We start from the raw sequence: 14,213 nt of genomic DNA on the forward strand, positions 1-14,213 counted from the left end.
AGTTTTGGTTTGGGTTTCTTTGGCATAAAAGACAAGAAATTTACTTAGTGTGAAAGACAAAGATTCTCTTTGTCATAGAAAGAAAAATATTTCTTATTGAAGAAGTAATGGTATTTTGTCCATCAAGGAATAAAATTGAAGTCTTATAAATAGGCATGGTTGCAAAGGCTTTGATGACTTATACCCAAAATTTCTCTTAGGCGAGGAGAGGGTGAAAGGTTCTTAGAAGAACATGAGTGAGTTTTTTTGAAGAGCTATTTGATAGCTTTTGCCCAAGGTTCCTAGGAGAGGTGAAAAGCTCCTAGAAGTAGATAGTAGATTATTTTGGGTTGAAAGATTACCCATAGTTGTGTGTTAAGAGTTGTTTGTTTTGTGAGTGTGAGTTATTGAGTATATTAGGCCTTTATGTTGGTGAGATTTATGAGTATTGTATGTGTGAGTTGTGAGTGTTGATTAATGTCCTTAACCGAACCATATTAAATATTGTTATCTTTTGTATATGTTTATTGATGTTAGAGCTTCTACTATTGCACAACAATATAAATAAATAAATATATATATATATATATATATAATATTAGGCCCAACAAGTATTAGCGCATTTATTTTTGTTTCATAAGTTAGTGGGCTCTTGGCCCGCAATTAATTCATTACATGGGTTAGGCATTTGGCCCATATTTTCTTTGCTATATGGGCTGGACTTCAAGGCCCATAAATAGAAGTATGCTCTCACCACCAAGGACGTGCTCTTGGAAACAGACAATCAACCCTTACAAAGTTCATACGTTACATTATCCACAGTCCAGAAAAACTAATCATGCGGACAAGCACTCATAACTATTGAGACCCGTTCAGCTGCTATTACAATATTTTAAATTGAAGTACCATTTTATATGTCTGAAGTGTGAACTTTACTACGTGAGACTAAAAGAGAGCAATTTTTGCTCATTAGCCACTGGCTAATTAAGCACTATGTTGTTGTATTTACATTAAGGGAAGAGAGAGAGAGAGAGAGAGAGAGAGAGAGAAGAGAAGCAACCAATAATTACACAAATACACATTATACATGCATTAGACAAACCCCAAAAGATTACATCCCCACTCCAATCCTAAAAGAAAGAGGCTTTGCAGTTTGCACCATATAAGCCCATTACATAAGACACAGCAAAATGTAAATAACAACCCAAAAGTATATTTATTTATGGATTTTGCTGATGTATGCCTAAGGACACGTAATAATTTTCATTTTTAGAAAAAACTTTCACAGGAATTGAATTACTTTTTCAATTCCTAAAAAAATATTTCTAAAAATGGATTGCCGGCACACATTAACCGGACCTTTTATTTATTTATTTTTAATTTTTTTACTTTCCCATTATAAGAACTAAACCGACTGAAATTAAGATGGGGCATGCATGCATATCTCGTAGTCTCTCTTCTGTCTAGTGGCAGAAAATGACTTTGAGCTCACGTGGAGACGAGCACTTACGCATGAGAGATGGACTGTCATGTGCATAAGTAAACGTGGCAGGACAAGCGTGCTTAAAGAACTGAGAGTAGGTCGAAGACCTACACGTCTGTGGGCTATGATAGTAGTTCCTACAACACAGTTCATCGGTACCAAACGCTTAACACCCACTCTTACAAGCAACAACTGGACCGTGACCCGGCGGTGACCGGAGCTGGAGTTTGTCAGGACAGGTGGCGAGCAGATTGGCACGGCAGCCAACCACAGGGCATTGGCCTTTACCCTGATGTGGGGTCACAGTCATGGGGACGTTAAAGCCGTCAACGAGGCTAACAGCGTAGGAGGAGAGGTCAGTGTGGCCATTGTGGAGACTGAACTTAGCTAAAGTGGCTGGGGTGGCACCGCCCAAGCCGTTGCACTCGAGACGGTTGCCGCAGTCGCCGGTAGCGCAGGAGAAGCGGTTTTTGGCGTAGGTGCAGCCGGTACGGGCCCAGATCCGACCCGACCAGTGTTGAGTCGGGGCGGGGAAGGAGCGATGGGTGCGAGTGTTGAGAGCGAAGCCGCCGCGCTCGAGGACGGGGTTGCCGGAGTCGGGCTGGATGGCTGGCCAGACGGTGAAGGGGCAGTTGTTAACGAGGGTTAGAACGAGGCCTGGGTTCGTGGCTTTGGTGAGGGTGCACAGGATAAGAAATGTGGCAGTGAGAAAGACAAAGGAACTGGAAGCAGTGAGAAAAACAAAGGAACTGGAAGCCATTTTCAGAAGCTGTGTGTGTGTGTGTGTGTGTGTGTGTGTGAGAGAGAGAGTGATGGATAGAGTGGAGGGTTTGGTTGGGTTTTATAGGAGCTTGGTATGTTATGCAAACTGGTGTAGTGCTAGCGGAAAGTAGTACTGGGTTGAAGACTGGAAAGACCAGATTACCCTTATTCGCATATGAAACGTTGGCTTTTTTTTTATGGTTTTTGAATTCGTGTACTATTGTCTCTTTGTGGTACTATGTACAAGCCGGTCAGAAACTACAACGTTGGTCAGAAACTACGGACAGAGAAAGTAAACTTTTTATTATTATTATTATTTTTAAAAGGATTTTTTAATATTTTATTTTTACTTGTCAAAGTTATAGGTGATCTCACTTCTTTTGACTACCAAAGTTAGACGTCAGTTTCGTTTTAAAACAAGTGACCAAGCAAACGTGGGGATACCAAGGACTAAAACGTCTTTTGGCCTCCCAATAACAGTGAAGTTGTGAATAAAGGCTAAATTCTATGGGAAATGTTAACAGTATTAGTAAACTAGTTCTGCTTGCTGGCACAGTGTTTTACCCTTTTTTTTTTTTTTCTAGTTTGAAATTTGAGGATTGAGATCAGCCGGAGTATTTAGGGAATTGCACTTGATGCAATTTTTATTTTTATAGAAGGTTAAAATTGATAGTTGTAAAAAGTAATTTTAAATCTTAATTATTAATTATAAAAAAGTTATTAACGTGCATTTTTGATGTAGTGGTCACTCCATAAATATAAATGCTTGTGAGATGTAAAGGGTAAGAGTCGAGATTTAAACCTTCAGGGATATGTTTCACATGTATACACACTTAGATTACACTATATTAAAAATTTTATTTTGCATAAAAATATATTAATTATAAAAAAAATAAAAAGAATTAAAGTAAAGGAAAAGGTAAAACTTAAAAATATAAAAACGTAAAATTTTTTTGTGACACATGTTAGCCTAAATCTTAGATATTGAACCGGATCCTAATCCGAAATTTGAATAATTTCTTTTTGAAGTTTGCACTCATGAATCCTGACAGATACTTGTCCATTACGTGTCATTGTCCACCGTAGCTTTTACCCTTACCTCTAGAAACTACAGTTGCTACTTAATACTCTTTTTTTATTTTTTTGGAGAGAATACTTGCTACTAGTTACGCCTAATTTATCCGAGATGAACAGATCTGGCCCCGTGGGTACACATAGGGTTATAATTTTTAAAACATAACCTGATGGGGGCATTTTCAACATAAACAAGCATTTATAAATGGAGGGCTAAGAAAGCAGACGGTCTCTGCAGGGTCGTTGGCTTTAAGTCGATAAAGGGTCCTTGATAAATCGACGGCACTTGCAAAACTGACAACCTCGAGGTCGACGGATACATCTCGGATAAACAGGAAGAAATGAAGCGACGATGGACCATAAGACTGACAAAATGGAGAGGCTGACAGGTCTAGGTGGCCATGCGTGGTCCCCACAAGTGCTCGTATATAGAAATATTTTGCGCATCACGTATCAAGACCTTATCACGCTCACGTGTTTTTTATTATATGGGAAGACATCCTAGAATCACGGAAATCCTAACATCAAATACCCTTTACAAAGGAAGATCCCTACATTTAAGGGATTTCGGTATGCAGGAAATTCCTTGCTCTCTTACTATAGAGTTTTTTGAGATTTCTCATTCACTAACTTAACCTTTGGAGGGTTTTTGGGCGGGATCACATCGGTGCCTTCTGTTTGGTCCATTTTTTCTTATTCCATAGGTACCCATTGAAGTGCTTTGGAACCAACAACTCACTGACGATTTCAGCATATCATCATAACCAATGATCAAACCAACCAAATGAGAAAAATGAAAGGTAAAACTTCTTATATGATGTAGCCCAAATTCTTTAATTAAATTCAACCATAAAATTATATTAACTCAACTCAAAAGGAAGTTCATTTAAACTTATTTATCTGGTAAATAAGTTAAGGTAAAATTCAATTTTCGGTTAAAGTTTTAAAGTTAAGTCCAAAATATAATAATTTATTTGTATAAGCTCGATTTTTGTATTTAATATTATATTCAACAAAAAGTTACAATTTCTATACATAGATCATCAAAATGAAAAATTTCATTCAACAAAAACACATAGAACCCACCAAAATTTCTACACAAACAACATTACTGTTCTTGCAGTAGACAACAAAGCCATTGCCAAAGCGTTTTAGNAATGACTAGACGCAAGTATTGGTGGTTGAAATGGCATTTTTGGTCATTGGACCACTGGCATCAAGTCATCGACTACTTTGGTGGTGAATTTCGGTGGTTTGCTTGAAAAATTTTGCTTGTCATAAACACTTGAAAATATTTACTGCAAATTTTTTATATGTAAATTTTTTACTTCAAGACAAATGGATCGTTAGTCAATATATCTTAGATGCAATACATTGATTTCTTAATTGAATTCAAACACATGATTATTTTGAATTTAATTACCCTGGTAAAAGATAACTTGATTTATATTTTATTGATCAATTTTACTCAATGTTGAAATCAATTAGAAAACTGAAGCTTTACTTTAATTTTAAATATCATAATTATATTGTTTTGGTTTGTTGGAGTGTCTAACGGCGCAATTTAATTGGACAAGCCAACCGAAAAGCCTACATTGAAGTAGATCAAATTCAAAATTTTACTTAATTATTTATTTAATTTTAAATGTAACCATAGTCTAAAGTGGTTCTTGACGGTTTAAAGGGAAGGAAAAATTAAGGTACTATAGGGAGTGGTCTCATGTTGACCATGTCATTATTAAGATATGTGTAATGAGTATATTTAACTAACACATATAAACTTATAAATGAGTTTATGCTTGAATTGTTGTGTATCAAGCCTAATAGCTCACAAGCTTGATTGTGAACAAATTTTTTTACTTCGGCTCGGCTTGTTTATTAAATGAGTCTAAAACTAAGGTGCAAACTTGGCTTATTTATAAACAAACAAACATGAATAAATTTTTTATCGAGCTAAGCCTGAGTTGTTCATGATTGGCTTGGTTCATTTACAACCTACATTCAACAAAAAGTTACAATTTCTATACATAGATCATCAAAATGAAAAATTTCATTCAACAAAAACACATAGAACCCACCAAAATTTCTACACAAACAACATTACTGTTCTTGCAGTAGAAACAAAGCCATTGGCAAAAACAAAGCCATTGCCAAAGCGTTTTAGTGCTGCTCTACTACTATAATGTTGTTCAGAAAGCTTATCACGATTGTTCCAGATCAGTGGCACTCATGTGTACCAACAAGGGTCTGCAATTACTTTCGGATATGAAGTTTAGTTTAAACAAGAGCCATTAGACAAAGAGTTCAAAAACTTGAGAAATTTCTCAAAAATAGTTGAACTCAACGTCATGGAACTACTCGCTAAGGACATTTACTTTTTTGTGAGATATGTGGAAAGGGTTCAAGTGAGATGAGAATCTAAGCAAAATAGTTCTGATGCAGTTTTTTTTTTTCAAAAAAATCCCTTCGTTTTTTATCTTCTTACTTCAATTTGGAAACCAAAAAAAAAAAAACTACAGTGGTTGATTGACGCAAATCTGACCAAATTCGTTTTGTATTTTAATTGAACTTTAAGGTTTTTTTTTTTTTTTGGCCATGTGCAGTATACATGGAATCCTAGGTGATGTAAAAATAATTTTTTATTTTGACTACTAGTCGTATTTTTCATCCAACATTTAACGGCAGAAATTATTTTGACACAATACTAAAAAGTTAAGGACCAAATTGACACATTTAAAAAGCCAGAGACCATATTGACAACAACCTAAAGATTAAGGACAAATATGTAGTTTACTGAACAAGTTTTGAGAAAATTTTTCCGGCAAAGAATGACTTAATTGAAATTGACACCTGCTATTTATAAAAAGGGAGTCAATCTTGTACCGGAGGCTGTATCGGATTGACCAGTGGAATGATATATTTTGGTACTGGTTAATATAGGTGTACTGTTTCAGGTTTACTGTTATTTTTTATATTTTTATTATATATATATGTGTGTGTGTGTGTATTATAATAAATATAAAAGTTTACAATAAAATATTACCTCAATTCAGAATAAATTATTCATCGTTTTAGATTTTAGCATCAATTAAAAAATAAAAAAAAATAATATAAAAAATAAAAAGCTTAATTGTTCATTGCATACTAAGAAAACAAATAATATTAATAAGTTAATGCAAATAAGTTACCATTCTGCCTTTACAAAAATTCAAAAATTACAAAACTAAAAAAAAAAAAAAAAGAGCTTTTTTTTGGGCATATCGGCCGGTATTGCCCAAAATTAGCCAGTATGGCCGGTATTTAAACCGATACGAAATGTTGATGTTTTGATACCGGTATACGTACCGATACGGTACATACCGGCCGGTACGACTAGTAGGGGTATCCACGGGTCGAGCCGGGTTGGGTTTATGCCCAACCCGAACCCAACCCGGATTATTCTGGTGGAGGAATATATGGCCTGAAACTGACCTGGTGATCTGGTCGGGTTTTCCAGTTCGGGTCTTGTCAAGTATCGGGTTCATCGGTTTAGGTATCAGGTTTCATCACCGAGAACGATTTTTGGCCGGATCCATCGAGATTTGGCCTAAATCTGGCCAAATCTGTTGAGATCTGGCCTAGATTTGATCGGATAACGGCGAGATCTCGCTGGATTTGGTTTGGGATGCTTAATATTTCACTGGAAACGTCAAAGGTTTCGGAGATTTGGTTTGGGATGCTTAGTATTTTGCTGGAAACGTTAAAGGTATCGGTTCAGGTCGGTTTTCATGGGTTTCGAAATTAAAAACCGACAACCGACCTGCTAGGGTTGGGTTAGTGAGGTCGGAACCCGTGTCCGACCACAGGAGTCATCGGATTGGGTGGCAGCAGGTCGAACGGGTTGGGCGGGTTGCCAGTTTTCATGGACACCCCTAACAGCTAGTACTGGTACGGTATCGATTACCTTGGTTTATAACAAAGAATGCAAAATACATAGGAACCAAATCCTACTATCCAAATGACCAAGAAAATCCCACACTAATCAAATGGACAATTTTGTTTTTTTAAATTATAAAGTTGATATAATAATCAGTTCAAACTTCAAATAAAAACGCAAAGCACAGTATCATAACAAGCATCTACACAAACTTGTATTGACGGGTCCAAACTAGCCATTTTTAGCCCAAAAAATCATAAAGACCCAAGTTTTAGTAGTGATTCTTACTGTCCAAACCAGAAACTAGACAAAGAGAAGGAATCCTTCACACGGTAATCAAGAATTCAGTACTAAATTAAGATTGCCCTTGGTTTGATATAAATAGGTTATCTTGACTACTCAAATGGCTGGAACTTTTTAAATTAAGTGGTGTTGATAAATGTTATATTAACTATTAAATTGGAGTCACCCTACGGTTTTCTTAACAAGATTATGTAGGCTTTGACCAAGTCTTACTTGCTAGCTCCCCTTGCCTTGTGAACCTTTTCTTTTACCCGTGGAGAATAAGAAAGTTGAAGGGAATATACAGGAATCCTCATATTTGTAAGATGCAAAAAATAGAGAAAATATGCGTCAAAGAAAAACAATTATACAAGAAAATATTTACGTGGTATGACAATTTGCCTACATGCATGGAATTGTAGTAATTTCACTATTCATAGGAAAAAAAAGAAGATGTGGCAATATATATTCTTAATGGGTGTGCACGTGGATGAAAGCATGGCCTTGAATAGTTGAGGAATATAGTAAACCCCTTTTTTGGAACTCAAAGACTTGCACATATACAATAACTCTTCCAAAAACCCCCTTAACCACAATATCATCTTTCAATTCTTCAAATTTCGATTTGAAAACTCTTGCAAGCAAGTTTGGGCGATCTTGTGTGGTCTATGTGGGTAAAAGCTCATTTTGGATTTCTTCCCATCCTGGATTACATGTCATTGTGATGAATAAATCTGGTTTCCCAAATTTTTGAACCAATGATATTGCATCTTGAAATCGTTGGATCATATCGTGTGGGCTTCCCACAAATGATGAAGGTAGAATGGTTCTACGTCCAACATTTCCTAAATATAAGATGAAAAAGTTGGGTCATTAATATATATTGATACCAATTCTGTACCAAGGCCTACGAGATGCTTTCCATGAAGAAGAGAGTGATATTGGTATTGTAAACTTTACACTTGAAATTTACATTACTTTATTTTTATTAGCGTCGAGGAACTTTTAAAATTTTTTACATATAATATAGTACATTGGCATGTTCTGGAATATGAAGTGGACGAAGTGGTAGTCTGGTACAGGAGAAAAGTCAAAAGGAAAGTCAAAAGTGAAGATAGAGATCAGAGATAAGGGAAATAATACGTGTGTGGAGGAGAAAAAAAGAGGAAAAAATAATAAAGAAATGCGTGGATGAAGAAAAAAGAGATAAGGGAAAATAAAATTAAGAATAAGAAATTAAAATTAAGAAATGCTACCACAATATTTTCACAATACTTTTACAATAAATCTTAAGTGTAGGGTTGTTACTAGCTAATACTAGTGTAAAAAAAAATTTTAAGTGGTGTGTTCAAATTAAAATCAATAATAACTTACCACACATGATTTGTTGTGAAAGTATTGTACAAATGTTGGGAATGTAGCACTTCATATTAACATTAGATGATTCTACAAGTCATCATATTATTGCCACAAGTGCTCCACTAGATTTGTTAAGAAAATATCTCCACCCATCTCTTTTCTAGTTCTTTTACCGTACCGGTTTTTAAAACCATGATTTTATGTTAGATTTTATATGGTAATTACATTAGCATATAGTTGTTTATTTATTTTGTTATTAATATTGATAAATTTTTTTAGATTCATTTTTTTACTTTTAATCTTGTCTTTTAATCTTGCCCCTCCGACTTAAATTCCTAGCTTTGCCACTGATTTGCATAGGTAACATGCTAGTATGTATAATGCATAAATACCTAAAAACAATTAAATATACACACAGTTGGGATACATGTAAGATGATAAATGTGAATTTGATCAATGCTAATGTTTGAAACGTTCTCCCTAAGATAAATTTTGCCCCTCATAGAAGAAAGCATAGAAATCTGAATGCTTAGCAAACAAAACTCTCTCAATATATAGACAAACTTGCACCAATCTTAAAAGGTGTAACATGAACAAACATGACTAATTTAATACTAGAAAACCCACACGACCCGTGCCCACCATGCCCACCATGAACATATAAACTTATAAAATGTTTAATTTCTTTCCTATATGGAACTCAAGGATTTTACCACTTTAAATGATGTTCAAGTAAGTACTTTAGGAGTCAATTTCTCATTCACTTTTTAGTGGTGTTGGAAAAATGACTACATAATGTTAATTTCCTCATAAAAGAGAACGTGATCCAACTCCGACTCGCTTCATGAGATATGTGAGTCCCACTTTAATTTTAGTTATATATAAAAAAATAAAATAAAAAAATAAAAACCTCCCTGACATTTGCAAAAACCACTTTCCAACAAATGATAACATTGAATGGAATTCTAGGACATTGCTGAGAAATATGAGAAGGAAATACCATTGTAAAATCATTGGCATAAGTGAATGAAACATCAAAAGGTGTCCAACAGGTTTCATCAATGCAAGACTTGAAACAGACTCCATCTTCTGTCAAAGGTGAAGAGGACATTACAGACGCAGTGTAGATGAGCCGCTTCACGGTTTTCGACCGAATACATGCATCAGCGATGATTCTAACCCCTGCAACAGCCGCTTCAGCCGTATCCTTGTACTATATAATTCAGATTATCAAACTGTTAATTGCCAAAATTCTCTAAGATATATAGGAGAACTAACTGCAGCTTAATTTAGAAATTATTGGACATGATACCTGAGAGCTTTGGGTGTTATGTAACAGTGGGGTAGCCACATGAAAAACATATTCACACCCTGTAATTGCAGGTTCAAACTCAGTGGGATTGTAAATATCAGCTTGAAACAGCACTAATTTGTTCTCTGCATTTGGGAAGGACTTCAGGAGATCTACTTTGGAGGTGTCCCCTGCAATTGTAAGTTAAATAAAAGACCATGAGAGATCTACTTATCTACACATAATCGAGTTATTCTAGGACAACAATTTTTACCAAACCCTTTCTTGTAACTGTTTTATATAATAGATTGTGATTTATTGTTTGTTATTTTTACGTGAATTTATAATTTTTTTCTCTATTACTCACAATCAATCGTATAGAAAAGTTGTGACAAAAGATATGCAGAAGTATGTGGTTGAATTATTGACATATATACTAACACACACACAAACCTGGGTTCCTCAGAGTTGTATGGACTGTATGACCTTTCTCAAGAAGCTTTTTGACAAGCCAAGAACCAATAAATCCAGATCCTCCTGTGACGTAGACCCTACTGTAACTTTTCTCCTCCATTTTTTTTGGCATTTTAACCACACAGGCTCGACAACATTTATAGCGTAAGTCATTGTGTTTTAAGCTTGGAGTACTAACCTCTATTAATTTAGTCCCACAACCGATATGCAAGATGATATTAGATGCGATATGCACTCGCCAGTTCCTATGCAAGAAGATATTCAGTGAGATATGCTGGGTATCTCACAAACTAGCAGGCCCCACAGTGTGTGGGACCCGCCAGCCTGTGTGGGACCCGCCAGCCTGTGGGACCCGCCAGCCTGTGAGTGACCCAGCATATATGCCGGGTATACAGTATACTTGCTCCTAGAATGGGGATCGATAAGTGCTTTAATATATATATATATATATTGTATATTTTCTTTTATCCATTTTTCAAAATGTCCAAATAATTGAGTAATATTACAAATTGATGTGTGAACAATTACAAATTGTAATTCAAATACTTATTTATTATTACTTAAAAAAAATACTTATTTATTATCTTGCTGAAGTATCATTAATCACATTTTTTGTCAAATCAATTTATAATCTTATTATAGTAAAAAATTAAAGTAACTTAAGCAAATTCCCAAAAAAATTATGAATAAATAGAAATTGAACCCAGTCTCCATTAATTAGTCATATCAAAAAGTAAGAATAATTGCTTTTAAATTTTGAAGAGAAGATAGGAAAAAAAAAAAAAAAAAAAAAAAAAAAAAAAAAAAAAAAAAAAACTTTGTGCCCAAACTTATTTAGTTATGTAACATGTTTTTGGAATTTGAGTTCACTAACCTCGAGTTCCAAACATTATGGCAAAAATGTGCTACATAACTAAAAAAAGTTTCAAGATAAGTCAAACTTGAGCTTAAAACTCGAATTTGGTAAACTCGATTTTCACTTAGAACTCAAGTTTAGCAAATTCAAGTTCTAAAAAGGTGGTACATAACTAAATATAAGTTTGGAATGATGTTTTTTAGTAAAACAAATTTATAAAAACAAAATATTTGGCAACAAAAGCCTTTATCTAATCTAAATGTATATGTGCTCTCTTTTGGAGACTTAAACCTAAACCTTTACTCCTCACACCCCACAAGCATTTATATTTGTGGAGTGACCATCATGCCAAGGTACACATAGTTTAACATGCTGTACTTAAAGTATTAAAGTATTGTATTGAAGTTTTATCATATATATATATATAATTTTTTTTTGAGGGAATCATTTTATTATTCATTAACCTATGAAATAGATGTCACTTAAGGGTGTGCATGGGTTAGGTTGGATCGGGTTAAGGAGATTTTTTTACCTAACCCATCATGGTGGGTAAAAAAAAAAAAAATTCAACCCATCAGGTTGGTCGAGTTGAACCCATGGGTTGGATAATTTTTTTTTTACTATTATTATTAAATTGAGTAGAAAAAAAATATCATACTTGCTACCTGAGTTGATAAATAAAATATACATTAATATATGAACTAATATTCCAACTCAGTTATACATTAATATATGAACTAATATACATTAATATTGACTTTTATATAGGATATGAGAAAGATCTGGCTATATAAAAAAATTATTAATTATATAATATGTGGGGACTCAATTTGGATTGGACCCAGAGTATGAATGGGTTTTCAGCCCAACAAGCCTAAATAATAAATTTTCAGAGCATGGGTACAAGAACTAGTACCGTTTGACAGGAAAGGTTATACTCATCAAGTAACAAGGGATATTTTAGGTTAATTCAATGAGAAAAACTCTCCTCGGCTATCTTTCAGTCCGTCTCTCTTTCTTCTTTCTTTTTTTTTTTTTTTTTATGGACCCCCCTCCCCTTTTGATCTCATTCGTTTCTACGTTATATACTCCGTCCTCTCCTCCACCTCCATTGTACACGTGTAGTTTTTATCTTGGGAGCTCCTTTCTGTCCCATCCAGCACCTACTGGAACTTTTGCTTAGTGGCCATAAAGCTGCTTAGTCACTGTTCAGGTATCACCTCCACATTAATGCGGCCAGAGGGTTAGCTGGAGAGCATTTAATGTGGAGGTGATGGCCTTGGAAAATATATGCTACCTTCCCCGACTCCTCCTTAGGTTTATACCTAGTTTCCAGTTCAGATACAACTTGGCGAAGTCTCCTGAATAAAATGAAAGTTACATTCACCTCGGACTTTTGGTATTCTCGGACGTGCGTTATGCCGCTATATACAATATCCACTCATTTCTCCTATATTATCCATTTAATACTAAAAGAAATTTTTAAGCTATCCTCGGACAACTAAGCGTCCTCGGATTGGGCCGTTGGGCCCTTAGCCCACTTCTGAGGATTCCTATATCTTCTTAACTAACAGGCCCCACAATAGCCCCTCAAAATCTCGCTTTTTGTCACCTCGGGAAAAAGGGAGATTTTGATATCCAGTTCTCATTTATTTCGTAGGTTTTCCCCGCTTTTAGAATGTCTTTTTGCTTGCCCAAGGCACGTTCCTGACGTTTCGGCGTCAGGAGCACGCCATTATTAAATGATGACTGCTCTGTTGTCCCACACGTTCAACGACCTGATGCAAATCTAACGGTGGGGGATCCTTTGCATTTATGGGCGGGGTTTTTCTCGCTCCCCCTTTCTGTGCCCTTATAAAGTGCCTTTCAAATCAAATCTTTCTTCAGTTACAAATTACTCCGTCTCAGCACATATTCATTGAATTTGTCTCTCTCTCATTACTCTACGTTCTCATAAATACTAAGAGCCTGTTCGAGGAGCTTATTTTTCAAACCTGTAAGTTTCCTTAACCCTCCCCAGTTTTCCATCTTCTGTATCAGTTTTTCTTTACTGCTGTTATAAAATGGGTAGATTTAAGTATCTAGTTGATTCCGAGGAGCAAATAGAATCATTTAGGGCTAAGTATAGGATTCCCTCAACAGTGGGTATGAGATACGCTTCCCCTCAAACTTGGTTGCACGATAGAGAAACGGGGGAGGTAGTCATCCCCATGATAGCTTTTATCGAGGGAGGGATGACTATACCAGTGGGTAGTCTGACGAGAAATTACCTTAGGTTCTTCAGATTATCTCCCACACAGTGCGCCTCGAATATGTTCAGGGTGCTTGGGAGTATATGTCGGTTTTTTTTTTTATCTCATACAAAAAACACACGCAACGGAAGCAACAAAATACGGATCTACTTCAATCATGAAAGATAAACATGTAACCATGAATTCTAGAATCAAAGAATAGAAAGTGTACCTTGATGCAGTGGATTTTAAAACCAAACTTGAGAATACCTTCAATCTTCATCTCAATTCCACGTGGTGCCCAAGATGTGTGGTCTCTCAATCAGTCTTTTTGTACATAAACTCTCAAAGAAAAAACCTTCTTCTTCTCCTTGTGGAGAAAAACTGATTTCTTTTTCTTTGTATCTTACGTACGTTAAACTATTCTCATAGTTTCTTTATTTAATACCACTTACTAAATAATGACTGATTTCTAATTGGGTTAGCCTTTTGGGCCTACCCAATTG

General features: G+C 35.3%; 2 protein-coding genes across 2 annotated transcripts; both read right to left on the reverse strand.

The window, feature by feature from the left end:
- Positions 1 to 1,008: 1,008 nt before the first annotated feature.
- Positions 1,009 to 2,241, reverse strand: LOC136068678 (osmotin-like protein). Its single transcript, XM_065776129.1, has one exon. It carries the CDS (start codon positions 2,220 to 2,222, stop codon positions 1,629 to 1,631), a length of 594 nt encoding a protein of 197 aa, XP_065632201.1. The 5' UTR covers positions 2,223 to 2,241; the 3' UTR covers positions 1,009 to 1,628.
- Positions 2,242 to 8,162: 5,921 nt separating this feature from the next.
- Positions 8,163 to 10,720, reverse strand: LOC111982903 (NADPH HC-toxin reductase 1). Its single transcript, XM_065776140.1, has 5 exons — positions 10,600 to 10,720; positions 10,168 to 10,337; positions 9,856 to 10,068; positions 9,766 to 9,769; positions 8,163 to 8,341 (listed from the first exon to the last, which is right to left on the reverse strand). Exons 1-5 carry the CDS (start codon positions 10,718 to 10,720, stop codon positions 8,163 to 8,165), a joined length of 687 nt encoding a protein of 228 aa, XP_065632212.1.
- Between the last annotated feature and the right edge of the window lie 3,493 nt (positions 10,721 to 14,213).

Source organism: Quercus suber, unplaced genomic scaffold (genome assembly GCF_002906115.3).
Source record: "Quercus suber isolate HL8 unplaced genomic scaffold, Cork oak 2.0 scaffold_129, whole genome shotgun sequence".
In the NCBI taxonomy this organism is placed as follows: Eukaryota; Viridiplantae; Streptophyta; class Magnoliopsida; order Fagales; family Fagaceae; genus Quercus; species Quercus suber.

Excerpts from the sequence above, each read along its gene's own strand:
- LOC111982903 (XM_065776140.1), bottom strand. The coding sequence starts at position 10,720 with ATGGAGGAGAAAAGTTACAGTAGGGTCTACGTCACAGGAGGATCTGGA. Across the intron at positions 10,338-10,599 it reads TACAACTCTGAGGAACCCAG|GGGACACCTCCAAAGTAGAT; the intron begins GTTTGTGTGTGT and ends TTACAATTGCAG. Across the intron at positions 10,069-10,167 it reads ATAACACCCAAAGCTCTCAG|TACAAGGATACGGCTGAAGC; the intron begins GTATCATGTCCA and ends TGAATTATATAG.
- LOC136068678 (XM_065776129.1), bottom strand. The coding sequence starts at position 2,222 with ATGGCTTCCAGTTCCTTTGTTTTTCTCACTGCTTCCAGTTCCTTTGTC.